Source organism: Eschrichtius robustus, chromosome 15, assembly GCF_028021215.1.
Source record: "Eschrichtius robustus isolate mEscRob2 chromosome 15, mEscRob2.pri, whole genome shotgun sequence".
NCBI classification, from domain to species: Eukaryota; Metazoa; Chordata; class Mammalia; order Artiodactyla; family Eschrichtiidae; genus Eschrichtius; species Eschrichtius robustus.
The window spans coordinates 31,458,814-31,473,256 of record NC_090838.1 but is presented as its reverse complement, the minus strand read 5'-3'; the positions used below and the strand labels follow the sequence as shown (position 1 = coordinate 31,473,256).

Sequence of the window (14,443 nt, the reverse complement as noted above, 5' to 3'; positions counted from 1 at the left end):
AAAGTACTGCACTTAAAGCTTGTTTTAAAGACATGTATTGGTAAAAACTTCTGTACAGTGTCAAACTCTAGCATTGTGTACATCACTTTCTGAAAAGTATCCATTCTTTCCTTTAATTTGAAAGTGTGATTGTATTTGGCATTTGCCAAAAAGATATTCTCAAGTTAAGTGGAATTTGTTAGATAGAATTATTTTCTTAAACTTTTGGTGTTTGTATTTAAATTGGATATGAATGGATGTTTAACGTTAACCAGGAATCACATTTCTCTTATGAATTGTAATGGATGTTTTGAATGGGTGTTTCCCATGTGAGAACTCTGTTAAGTACTTGGGTCAAAATTGTTAAAACCATGTTTCTACTTTTGTGTCAGATAGAGGAAAGGGTCGCCAGAGACAAGCCATTTTGGGAGAACACCCTTCTTCGTTTAGACATGATGGCTATGGTAAGTTTGTCAAGGCAGAAGGAAGGTAGTATAGACAAACTATTAGAATTTTTGCATTTCTGATGAAGAATGGCACAATTCTTGTCTCTATTTTTCCTGCTCACCTGACTTGGTTTATGGGATCAGTCCCTTATAAATGTACTCCAAAGGAGTTGTCCCAAATCCTTTGTTTTCTTAGGCTATTGTTATATCACATAATCTTTGAGATAAATGAGAGCTATTGTTTGGGATTGAAAGCTTTTTTACCATTATATTTTGTTTTGTTTTGTTTTGGCTTTGATTAGTAAGGGGCTCTAGTCTGTCAGAGGACCAGAAAGAAGTATATAGCTCAGTAAGTGTATTTTCTTCCATTCTAGCAGTTATGAGTAAAGAGGAATTTAGAGTAATAGGAGGCAGAGAGAATGGGGTATTTGTTGAAAGGAAACATGTTTTTGGTTAGATCCTTAATTCTTTTAGTTCTACAGTTGGTACTTCAGCTTTGGTTAAATTTGTATTTAATTCTTTTTTAAAAACTTCTCAGTTTTAATGTTTGCTATGTTGATAAGTTAAGATTATGAAAGCTAGAATAATAATCTTCCCCAGGAAGAAGTTCGGTATCAGACTGTTGTCTTTGTTAAGTAGTTGAGAATTGTTATTGCTAAAAGTTTAAACTAGTTATAAGTTCTGTGTTTTTAAATATTTTTTTAGTTTTTAGCAGTAGTTATTGACCCACCTATTCTGTGGTTAAAGTTGAAGTACAATTAGAGGTACTGTTAGAAGTGGTAGAAAATAGAAATTGCTATGTTGTACTCGTGGGAGTTATTATGGAAAAGCCACCAGTGTTTCCTGTTGTCTGAAATATTTTCAAATTGTGTACATGTTTGATGACCATTCTTAGCTGTGAGTTTTAGCTTATTCCCTAGTGTCTTTATTTGAACTCCAGGAATTTATTACCCCTGTGCGTGTGTTTTTGTGTGTATGTGTATTTGTTCAAGTTTCTGTGGTAGTCTATATTGCAGAAGAGATTATGAAACAATCTCTATGTTATGTCGAAACAGTAAGTGGGGTATAGAAGGAAAATCTCACTACAGTCGTTTCCGTGTGTTCCTTGATCATTTTTCTTAGTTGTTTCTTTAACAGAGTAAATATTAAATATGGTCATATGAGTAGTTTCCTGATCCTGCAATGAAGAAAGTTATTAGGAATCTACTGTGCATTGTATAATGGAGGATTTCAAAAGAATGGCTAATCAAAGTTTGTAGTATAGTTGTAGAGTATATAAATGTGTCATGGCAGTTAGCTTAAGGCCAGAAATTGGTTAAATGTTCTGTTAAAGGGGGTTAGAAAAATCTGTGAGCATATAAATGAAGGACAAAGAACTCTACTGTAGTAATGTTGACACAGACCGTTTTCTCAGTATGGCTTTTCAGGTTTGTCTTCACTTAATAAAATACAAGAAAAATTGCATAAACAAGAATATGTTATATGCCCTAGAAGAACTTTATATTTTCTAGAAGCCTATTGTGAAGTTCTTTGTCAGTTTCATGCCCTTATTTATTTAGAGTGTTTGTGTGTGTGTGTGTATAAATATTAAAATGTAAGCTTACTTAAAGAGAGGTGCAAAATTCTTTGGAATGACGTTTGTTAAATAGGGATCATTCCGGTTCTGGAGAGTCCTGCTGAGGAGGAATGGTTATGGTGGGGTTGTGTAGGGGCGTCCATTCTGAGCTATGTCCATTGAAACATTTAACTAAGGAAAATCTGTTCTACTTTGCTAGGGAAGTAAGCAGAATAGGATATAGGAGATAGTGATAAATAAAGATTGATTGAGGAGAGAAGTAAGATGAGGAAATTGGGGAAAAAGCAAAGGTGACAGTGGGTGCTTGTGATATTAGCCTTTTTACAAATGCTTCAAATCACAGCTGTGTCCCTTCAGATCAGCAGTTCAACAAAACAGGTTTATTTGCATTTTAGTGTCATATCATAGGTAGCTTTTCCTTTATGATGGTATGTGAGAAAGAAGGAATAGAAAAGCTTTATTTAATAGATTAAATTTATTCACATAGTTTATTATAGCAGTATAAATTTGTGCTTTCAGAATTCTTTAGATCTTTTAATTTGGTAAGCCCAGCCATGTGAGATGAACTGATAGAAGCCCTCATATTTGAAAAGTGGCAAAAAATAATGTACAGATTTGTTTGCTCTGAGCACAAGAAGAATTTCTATATTAATTGTTAGCATCTTTGGATATGGTTCCTGGACCAAAGATATTTAAAGTATCAAAGATGGGAAAGGCCTTCAAAATGTTCAAGATGCTGTTTACGTAGCATTTTTCCATGTAAGTGAATTTTTTAAAACCTGAAGCACCAAAACATTTTGCATGAACTATTTAGTATAGGAAGCTTTTAAGAGACTTTTTTTTCTTATCTTCTTAATATAGGTAACAATTTAAATAGTGTAAGTAACATAATTTAATCCTGGTGGCCCAGTGTCATAATTACAAACATCAGGTATTTTTTTGCACTGAAGTTAATTGTTACCTATGGCAGTAGATTGCAAGAGTTTTTAAACCTTGGTCAACTTAAGCAGAGTGTGAGTTTCCACTGCCCATCTACTGTACATTTTTCCACTTACTGTGAAAAAATTTACTGATAATAGTGTAGTGTCATTACTGTACTAACAAATGGTAGTAGTGGGGGTAGGGCTGGGTGGAGTATAATATGCATGTGTATTTTTGCAATAAGGGTAAGAATGATTGATATTTGACCCCAGTATATGTATAATAGTCTAAATTAGAGGCCAAAATAACATAATAATTACAAGTAACTCACCATGAGCTATATTGATTGTCTTGATAAACTAGATTACCAGCAATAAGAACAGTTGAAAACCATGACCAATTTAAGGCAACACTGATGATGATGTATTGATAAAGTATGCCTCCATAAAATTGCAGGAATTTACACTATATTTGCGTGTGCTCGGTGGTAGTGTTGCTTTGTTGTTATGAATGGCAGCTATAATTCGAATACTGATTCGGAGTCCACATAAGCTGTAATAATGTGCTATGATACCAAAATATAGTAGTTCTTAGTAACTCACCTAGTAGATGACAAGTGTCCCTTAGTCTAACATAAAAATCAAAGCCAGTAACATTACATATTCTTTACTTCTTGAGAAATGAGGAAAGAACTTGGGTTTTTGGATTGGTTTCTTGCACACCAGGAGAATTGTTGCATGCACCCCAGAGTATGCTTCTATAATCACTGACTCAGGAGTGCCTAAGATGTTGGTTTATATTTTTGAGTTACGTATCTCCATCTTAGTTGCTTCTTCTGAGTTCTTACACCTCTCTTCTTGCTGCTGTAAATGTGCCCTGTGCAGACTTTTAGTATCACAGTTTCTCCAGACTCCCTCATTCCCGTCTATTCCATTCACCCTAGCTGTGTTTTTCCTGTTACTTCTAATCTATTATGGATGGGAAAACAGGATAAATTAAAGTTGTTTTGAACTACTCTAGAGTTAGCAAGTTGATTCTTAATAAAGATTCTTAGTATAAGAGATGGGTTTGTTTGTGTTTCTGTGACAGCAGTTTCAGACACTCAAGCATTTTTTTCTTCTGGATTCTTGATGTTGTTTCAAAAAATGGAAGTTGCTGAATAATGACGCCTCTGAGTATGTGTGTGGGGGGGTTATTAACTAAATCTAGGGTTTTAGTTTCCTAAATTATAATCAGGGGAATAAAATACTAACCTGCAAGTACATTAATAGTAAAATATATTCAAGGGGACGGCATTTCAGTGGAACTAAAGATGTTCTTTTTGTTATATCTGTATATAGTTTACTAGATTTCACTGTAGATTTTATTATATTATCTTCCAAAAGATGTTGGCAGAAGTTTTTTTTTAAATTTTGAAGTATAATTTATATATAGTTGGCCCAAAGTTTTACACTGAATCCTCCTCTATCTGTAGCCTGATCTTGTATACTTTTTTGTTAAACTACTGTTTTTTAAAAATAAGGACTTAAAGCCTGGTATATGCAAGTGTGTGCAGGTCAAATTTATTGGATCTGGTGCAAATAAATACAGAGTTTTGTTAATTCCCACAGGTTATATTTGAATATTCATACTCATATATTTGAGTGTTCGTTGGATATACATCAACCTAGCTAATATTAAGAGTTTGTTTTTGTGTGCAGTGAAGTGTGTCTGCTAAAGTTGTGTTTTGTTTTGTTTTGTTTTTTTTAATAGGATCCCATGGTCCATTATTACCTTTACCAAGTCGTTACAGAATGGGTTCTCGAGATACACCTGAGCTTGTTGCCTATCCGTTACCGCAGGCATCTTCCTCTTACATGCATGGAGGAAATCCCTCTGGTTCAGTTGTAATGGTTAGTGGATTACATCAACTAAAAATGAATTGTTCAAGAGTCTTCAACCTATTCTGCTTATATGGAAATATTGAAAAGGTGAGTTTCATTTAAAAAAATTATTATTATTTTTAAGTTTCATTTTATATTAGCTTCTTTTGCTAGGATATGTAGTAGGAAAATCTGAAAAGGCTGCAAATATGTGTGTCTTCTCATATTTAGGAACTGCAAGTTCTTTCAGTAGTGATCCACATAAGCTAAAAATTCATTAGGTAGGAATTCTAGAAATTGTTTTTTGTAGGTAAGTGATCAGAATAGGATGTCGGTACTAAAAATACTTTTTAAATTACTAATATAAGTAGAAGTCCAAAACAGCAAGTAGTTTAATCAATTACTAGCATATTATAGGCATAAAGCCTGTATATTTTTTAATCATTTCAAAGATATTCTAACATTTAACATGTTGAACTGTGGAATTTTGAAAAAGCAGTTACTTTCTTGGAGCTAGGTATATATAAACATGTCTCAGAGTTTGGCCATAGCTATGAATTTTAGGAGAGTTCCAGATTCATATATTTGCCTCCCAAATACTAGAGTTCTAGTATCTTCTGAGGAACAACATACTTTAACCTCAATCAGTATTTGAAGTTGATCCACTTTGATAGAATGTGTCCAAAACTTTCTGTCTGGAGGCTTACACTCAAAATGTAGCAAAACATTTAAATTTCACACATTTTGAAGATCTTTAAAATTGTAACTTTATTTTCACCAGATAACTCTGTGGTTTCCCCAGATCTGTGATGTTTTATTTTTTTATTTATTATTTTTTTCAAAGAGGTCTTTATTTATTTTTGGCTGCGTTGGGTCTTCGTTGCTGCACACGGGCTTTCTCTAGTTGCAGTGAGCGGGGTCTACACTTCCTGTGTGGTGTGTGGGCTTCTCATTGCGGTGGCTTCTCTTGTTGCAGAGCACGGGCTCTAGGCGTGTGGGCTTCGGTAGTTGTGGTGCACGGGCTCAGTAGTTGTGGCTCACAGGCTCTAGAACGCAGGCTCAGTAGTTGTGGCACACGGGCTTAGTTGCTCTGCAGCATGTGGGATCTTCCTAGACCAGGGCTCGAGCCCGTGTCCCCTGCATTGGCAGGCGGAATCTTAACCACTGCGCCACCAGGGAAGTCCTGTACAATGTGTTATTAATGTTAGTGGTACTTAATAGCTATTTAGGGATTTTCCAAGGCGTAGGCACTATGCTGAAAGATAGTCATACTTCATTCCATCTAACCCTCACAGCATTATATACTAAAATTGGAATAATATAAGAGGATAAGTATGGCTCTGTCAAAGATGTCATGAAAACTTGTGAAGTATTGCCTATTTTTTAAACTGCCCCTTCCTTGCCTAAGCCTTCTTACTGGCAGTGCTATCTCAAGGCCATCTTGTGTTATTTCTTATATAGTATCTTGTTTATTGCTTAAAGCAATAAACAGCACTCTGAATAGTTGGTAATTATTATTTACTTTAAAATTTCTGACCTACCTACTGGAACATAAGCTTTAAGAAGACTATGGGGCTTCCCTGGTGATGCAGTGGTTGAGAGTCTGCCTGCCAATGCAGGGGACACGGGTTCGAGCCCTGGTCTGGGAAGATCCCACATGCCGTGGAGCAACTAGGTCCGTGAGCCACAACTACTGAGCCTGCGCGTCTGGAGCCTGTGCTCCGCAACAAGAGAGGCCGCGATAGTGAGAGGCCCGTGCACCGCGATGAAGAGTGGCCCCCGCTTGCCGCAACTAGAGAAAGCCCTCGCACAGAAACGAAGACCCAACACCGCCAAAAATGAATAAATAAATAAATACATAAAATTAAAAAAAAAAAAAAGACTGTCTATTATGTTTGCCATTAAACCCCCAGTACTTAGCACAGTATGTTTATTAGAACACGTTAGGCACTTAATAAATACTTATTGAATGAATAAATATTGATGAGTCCTGCCAAATGTTATCATTATCTCCATTTTAAAAGGAAGTCTGTGGCTCAAAGAAGTGAAGTAAATTGCCCCAAATCACACAATTAATAAACAGCAGAGTCAGGGCAAGCCTATGCTCTTCTTTAGTGTGTGTGCTGTATAATAGAATTGTAATTGTATATGTATAACTGATTCACTTTGTTATAAAGCAGAAGCTAACACACCATTGTAAGGCAATTATACTTCAATAAAGATGTTTAAAAAAAAAAAAAGAATTGTAGTCTTGCTTTTAAACTTCATTGAATTTTTTAAAAATTAATTAATTAATTAATTTATTTATTTTTGGCTGCGTTGGGTCTTCGTTGCTGCACGCGGGCTTTCTCTAGTTGCGGCAAGCGGGGACTACTCTTCGTTGCGGTGTGTGGGCTTCTCATTGCGGTGGCTTCTCTTGTTGCGGAGCACGGGCTCTAGGCTCACAGGCTTCAGTAGTTGTGGCTCGCGGGCTCTAGAGCGCAGACTCAGTAGTTGTGGCGCACGGGCTTAGTTGCTCCGCGGCATGTGGGATGTTCCCAGACCAGGGCTCGAGCCCGTGTCCCCTGCATTGCCAGGCGGATTCTTAACCACTGCGCCACCAGGGAAGCCCCACTTCATTGAATTTTGATAAGAATGTCTAATAACAGAGCAGAATAAAGTTAAGATTCCAAGTGATCTTCTTTATTTGACATCAACCACTTATAGTACCTTTTAGAAATTCTGTTACTGTGAAAGGGAATTAAATGTTCACCTTTTTGGGATTTTGTATTTACAGGTAAAATTTATGAAGACCATTCCTGGCACAGCACTGGTAGAAATGGGTGATGAGTATGCTGTAGAAAGAGCTGTCACACATCTTAACAATGTCAAATTATTTGGGAAAAGACTTAACGTTTGGTAATTATTTATCTTAAGTGGTAAATTTTAAAAATATTTATCCTTTTTATTAGAGACATTAATTTCCATTTCAGAATATCTGAAACTAGCAGCTATAGTGATGTCATTTTAGACACTTAGGGTCGTATAATTTAGATTTTCCATATTACTTATACCTAGTTTTAGTTTTATGGTCATAAAATAACATGTTAAAATGAGCAAGTTTTTTTTATTAAAGTTTTCTAATATGAAAATATATTCAATAGATTTTTCTTTCTCAGTGATGTCTAAACTGTAAGAGTGATTATAACTCAAACTAAATTTAAATATTAGTAAATATTGAAACTGTAAATTGCTACATATGCCTTTTTTGTTAAGGTTGATATAGGCCTATATGTTAACGTTTTGAGACTGCCTACTTGCTGCTTTTTATCTAACAAAGGTATGTTCTGTACCTCTTTCCTTTCCGATCTTTAGTGTGTCTAAACAGCATTCAGTTGTTCCAAGTCAAATATTTGAGCTGGAGGATGGTACAAGTAGCTACAAGGATTTTGCAATGAGCAAAAATAATCGCTTTACAAGTGCTGGCCAAGCATCTAAGAATATAATCCAGCCACCCTCGTGTGTGCTGCATTATTATAATGTTCCATTGTGTGTCACAGAAGAGACCTTCACAAAGGTAGGCACTGGAATACAAATTGTGTAGAATGTTCCTGTTTCCTATTTTAAAATATATCATGTTTTAGCATCATTTTAAAGTCTTGCTCTGTTCATCTTCTGCTTTTGATATTATTGGTATTGTTACTTATTTGGTACTTAATATAGTACATCCTTTGATCATTACACTTTTCTGGCCTCCATCCTTCACTGGTCTCTTTGTTGTTTTGTGGCTCAGTCGTTTTGAGAGTTGGAATTAGAATGAGGTACCCTTAGTCCTGCATTCAGAAAGTTCTTTTACCATGTCCTTAGATCTCACCCATAACAAAATTTTATATATCCGTGCATTTTTCCCTAACTGTAGGAAATGCTTCAGAAAAGAATTGATTTTTCTGGAACACTACTCCCTACCTTAGGTACTCGATAAACCCTGGTCAGCTTTGAGAATATATATTTCAGTTACAAATCTTGTTTTTATTGTACAACACTAAAATTATATACATAGTTTATAGGATATCACTATTTTAATTGATTTTCTCATGCACCTTGTTAATCTAAAAACATAGTTGATTTAATTCAATCATGCCATACTCAAAACTTAAAATGCTACCATAAAGTTTACTTTCTGGGGGGAAAAAAGGGTAGGAATCTTATTTTGGCTGTATTTTTTTTTTTTTTTTTTTTTTTGGCTGTATTTTTAATGGAGTTTTACATTTCTTTGACAGTTGTGTAATGACCATGAAGTTCTTACATTCATCAAATATAAAGTGTTTGATGCAAAACGTAAGTGCACATTTTCTCTTTTTAAGTTTCCTGGTTAATTTGATGATAAGCAAATAACAACTGGATTTGTGTTTCTTTGTTTTGTTTTAGCTTCTGCCAAAACACTTTCTGGGCTGTTAGAATGGGAATGCAAAACTGATGCAGTAGAAGCCCTTACAGCACTAAATCACTACCAGATAAGAGTTCCAAGTAAGTAAAATCGTGTCATAATTATTCAATGGGAGTTACCATCAGAAACATTGTTGATAATTTAAAAGTAATATTTATTGGTTGTTTTTAATACAGAGAAGTTCGAATTTTAAAAAGGCATATAAATCCCACAGCCCTCATAATTCTTATATAAGTTACCTATTGCTGTGTAACAAATTATTGCAATATTTAGCAGCTTAAAACAGCAAAACATTTATTATCTTACTGTTTCTGAGGATCAGTAATCTGTGTACAGTTTTGCTGGGTAGTTCTGGCTGGTAGTTCAGCCTCTCATGAGGCTGCCTGCCGTCAGCTATAATCTGCGGTCATTTCAAGTCTTATGACTGGGGGCTGGAAAATCCACTTCCACGCTCACTCATGTGGTTCTTTGTAGGGACAGTAAGCCATTGGCCATTTCATGGTAGCTCTTTTCTTTCCAAATGAGTGATTCAAGAAAGATGAAAGCAAAAGGCCAACAAAACAAAAGCCACAGTGTCTTTCATAACCTAATACCGGAAGTAACATACCATCACTTATGCTGTAATCTTGTGGTCACACTGACCAACCATGGTCCGGTGTAGGAGGCAGGGAACATTGGGGCCATCTTGGAGGCTGACTTCCATAATTCCTGTTGATCTTTTTAGAAGAAAGCGATAAATATATATGGTTAAAAAACTCAAACAGTACATACTGGTACAAATGAAAGTTAAAGCTTTCTATAACCTCTAACCTTTCTGTCTTTTTCCTTTTATTCCTCCTCCCCAATGTATATATCTACATTTTAAAAACTTACACAAAATGGTTCTTCTATACATACTATTGTGTACCTTGCTGTTTTCACTTAATATATCTTGGAGCTGTTTCTCTATCAGCAAGTGCAAAGCTACCCTGTTTTTTTTTTCCCCACAGAGTAGCTATTTTTAGTAGAGATGTACCACAGTTTATTCAATTTATCCACTTCCCCACTGATGAACACTGGTTGTTCCCAATTGTGTTTTTCTATTAGTGCAGTAAACATCCTTATAGTTGCACGTTTTGTGTTTGTAGGGCAGTTGCCTCATAGTGGAGAGCATAAAGTTTTATATTTTGGTAAATGTTGCTAGATTGCCCTTTAAAAAGGTTATACAACTTTACCACCTGTGGTATATGAAAATGCCAACTGCCCAACACTCTTACCAACACCGAGTGTTGTCAGACTTTCAATTTTAGCAATATGATAGATGAAAAATGGTATTCCACATTATTTTAATTTGTATCAAATGAAACTGTCACTCTCTTTGTTTATTCTCTCTATAATGGTAAATGGCCTCTTTTTTACAGTGCAAAGAACACTCAAGTATTTAACTTTTGAAGTTTGTGCTGTGTAATTTACTTTGATCTTGCATCTAAAGAGCGTTGAAACTTTATTTTTCTAAATGATAGGAGAAAAATTATTATTAATTTTATTAGGTGTGATGATGAATGATTGTGGAGGGGGAAGAAATGAATGCACACTGAAGGATTTATGGGTGGAATAACATATCTAGGATTTGCTTTAAAATATTCCAGCCCCTCAAGAGTGTGTGGAGAGTAGGTGGATGAAGTAAGACTGCCAAATGTTGACAATTATTGAAGCTATGTGGATGTTTATTATACTGATCCATATATTCTTTTTATGTTTGAAAATTTTCTTAGTAAAAAGTTAAAAAATAAGTAGGAATACCTCTTTTCATTTCACCTTTAGTCACAAAAGTAAATTTTAAATAGTGAGTCACGCTTAATTTTTGATGGAAAATTTTAAAAGACTTTATATGCATATTTGAGATATATTCAAAATAGTGTATGAATTGTAAACTCCTTGGAAACAGGTACAATTATTTCTTTTTTTATCCTCTGCATGTCTTGCAAATATTTGTTGATGTATATGCTTTTTCTTTTATAGGAATTTTTTTTTCCTTAAGGAGTGATAACTTTTAATACTAAAATTCTGGTACATTAAGATACCAGAATTATTTCTGCCTGTTCTGAAAAGTTAAAGAGGAATGTGTAAAATGGAAGTATTTTTGTGGATTATACCTTTTTTTTTTTTTAGCAATTTTAAAATTCATGTGCCCTGTTGATGATCAGAGATTTAATACTTGCTCTCCTGGAACTTTTTCAGCTCACTGATATCTTCTTATACATTCTAGTCTTATACCATTTCCCAAGCTATATTTGAATTAACTTTTATAGAGTAATTACCATTGGTAATATTTTCTGCAGAGTAGTTTTGCTGATGGACTTAGATAAGCCTGATCCTGATACTATTTATCTGTAATGACTAATTCACTAAAAAAAATTACGGGAGCCTCCTATGTGTCAAATAATGTTTAGAACAATAGGAATGTAAAAATGGACAAAGTTCCGGCCTTCGTGGAGCTTACCTGCTAGTAGGTATGAACGAAAGTAATCTTGCCCTTACCTTACATAAAAATTTTCCTTCTTCCAATACTATAAAAAGGTGAAATATTGGGTCGGTTAGAAAGTTCATTCGGGTTTTTCTGTAAGATGTTACAGAAAAACCCGAATGAACTTTTTGGCCAACCCAATAATTTACTCTGCTAACTCAAGGTAATCATGAAAGTTTAAGGGAACTATTAACTTTGTTTTTTAATTTTTACAGATGGTTCCAATCCCTATACATTGAAGCTTTGCTTTTCTACATCATCCCATTTATAAGAAGAGAAGAGCATGTTAGAATTTATGTTTACCTTTATTACAACTTCAAAGCTACACTTCATTTTTAAAAAGAACTAAAATGGTTCATCTAATGTTGCCTTGCTTACTTTGATTCAATATCCTGTTCTGTAATAAATATTTTGCCTTGAGTAAATTTGTTGTAAACTTAAATATTGAATTGCTTTCATTTTAAATAGAATATCATAATGTAGACTATCTACAGCTTTCTTGTAGATTACACAAATATATGATTTCTAATCTTATTTTTCTTCCACAGTGAAAATATATTTGCATTCTTAATGCTAATTATCTGCCAGTATTTTTCCATTGTGTATGAGATTAATGCAGGTGAAAGTATTGCATTTTAATATTATAGAATTCCAATTATATGTTTAGATGTTTAAGTATGTTGCAGTTATTCGTATTAAACATAACTTGTATTTATTAAGTATTTTAATCAAGTTTGAGAATAACATTGCATATATGAAATTTTAAGTACTACAGATTTAGCTGATTTTATATTTCTGAAAGGCTAACAGACATATGGATACACTTGTACAATATGCACTCAAACTTATTTAAACTGGTATTTTTTTTTTTAGGTCATTGTCCATTTGTATTGACATGCCTCTGTTTCTAGTTACAGTTTGGAGATTTTATAAAGTTACAACAATGAGTTAATGTGTTCATCTTCATTTGTTGCATGTGACTTGATCTTGAAAACACACCTGGTATTTGGCATTGAAATTTTAATAGAAGTTACGATTAACAGTTCCTCTTCTAGGTAATCTGAGGTCCACGGATGGGCTTTAGGGAGTCTGTGAACTCCCTAAAATTGTATGTAGAATTTTGGGTACTTGCATTTTTATTTTTTACTCTTAAATCCATCAGTAATATATGTATTTTTCTACATGGTACAAGGTATAAGGATCTAATTTTATTTTTATTCCAAACAGATAGCTATTTGTTTCAATACCATTTATTAAACATTCTTTCTCCCACTGGATCTGCTTTTTTTTTTTTTTTTTTTTTTTTTGCCCTTTTTGGGAAAACAACATAACGCATACCTAGGCAAGTAAGATATAAGGACTAAGCATCGTATTGAGAGACTATACTGTAACACACATGTTATCAGGTTCACAGCTTTTTAGTAATAGAAAACTGATCTAGCTATTTTATTTTCATCTTTAAAAGAAGGGAGAATATGTTTTATCTACCTAGAGTAACTGTGAAGTCTATAGTTGGCAATAGCAGTTTTGTGATCCTTAGAGTTTTAAACAAATTTGTATACAGAAGTTTCACTTAGATCTTTTGAAAAAGCTTTATTTTGAATTTTAACAAAATTCAAAAAAAAGCAGTTTGCCTTAATCCTTTTAGAAATGATGCAGGGGTTTAAAAAAATTTTAAGAGCTATTGAATAGAAAGTTTAGATGGAAATTAAACACACACGTTAACATTTATTTCTCATTGAATTTTGACAGCAGTGGACCAATGTCCCTTTAGCCCTCTAGATCTAGAAAATCTTAAATTCAATCTAGAAGCATTTTAGACCCTTATCATGGAACCCAGTAAGTTAACGCCAAAGGTAACCTGTGAATGAACTATAAATGTATGATACTGGGCTGTGTACCTAAGTTTACCTGACTTTACAATAAATGAAGCTTTTTTCCCTCTTCTATAAGTACTTTTCTACATTTGTTGCAAAATTGGTATGTCTTAATTTTAAAAGGTAACTTGTGAGTTTATGCAATAGTTGTCTCCTTCCCTTGCCCTTCTCTGAAAATTAAGGTGGATGTCAGTGTTATAGATTATGTTGTGCCTAAAATTTTAGGAGACAAACCTGTGGATGGCGACAGGGCTTACTTAATTTATATTTGCTTTAAGTAGTATTGACTTTTAGATATAAATTCTATCTTAATGCTTTCTCCCCACCAAAGTGACAAGTAAATTCTTCAGGTGTAAGTGAGTTGGTAGGTTGGGCCTTGCTGATTTATGCACTGGTGTGTCAGTCCTACTCTGTTGCTGTCAGTAACGTCTTTGACAGTTTACTTGGGTATCGCCACTGTTTTTAATCTTTTACTTTTTTAAAAAAATTAATTAATCAATTTTACTTTTTGGCTGCATATTGGGTCTTTGTTGCTGGGCATGGGCTTTCTCTAGTTACGGTGAGCGGTGTGCGGGCTTCTCTTGTTGCGGAGCACGGGCTCTAGGCGTGTGGGCTTCAGTAGTTGTGGCTCGTGGGCTCTAGAGCGCAGGCTCAGTAGTTGTGGCTCATGGGCTCTAGAGTGCAGGCTCGGTAGTTGTGGCGCACAGGCTCAGTTGCTCCGCGGCATGTGGGATCTTCCCGTACCACGGCTCGAACCTGTGTCCCCTGCACTGGCAGGCAGATTCTTAACCACTGGGCCACCAGGGAAGCCCAAGGGTATCACCACTGTAATGGAGTTTGCTTTGGCAAC

At 34.7% G+C, this 14,443-nt stretch overlaps 1 protein-coding gene across 1 annotated transcript in view; it reads left to right on the top strand.

Moving 5' to 3' along the window:
* Window positions 1–13,668, top strand: part of HNRNPLL (heterogeneous nuclear ribonucleoprotein L like) — a 38,679-nt gene extending 25,011 nt beyond the window's left edge. Inside the window, exons 7-13 of the mRNA XM_068564529.1 lie at window positions 372–443; window positions 4,675–4,892; window positions 7,561–7,682; window positions 8,139–8,340; window positions 9,044–9,101; window positions 9,192–9,290; window positions 11,932–13,668. Coding sequence (XP_068420630.1) covers window positions 372–443; window positions 4,675–4,892; window positions 7,561–7,682; window positions 8,139–8,340; window positions 9,044–9,101; window positions 9,192–9,290; window positions 11,932–11,987 — 827 coding nt within the window. The 3' untranslated portion in view covers window positions 11,988–13,668. The remainder of the gene's footprint in view (window positions 1–371; window positions 444–4,674; window positions 4,893–7,560; window positions 7,683–8,138; window positions 8,341–9,043; window positions 9,102–9,191; window positions 9,291–11,931) is intronic.
* Window positions 13,669–14,443: the final 775 nt, after the last annotated feature.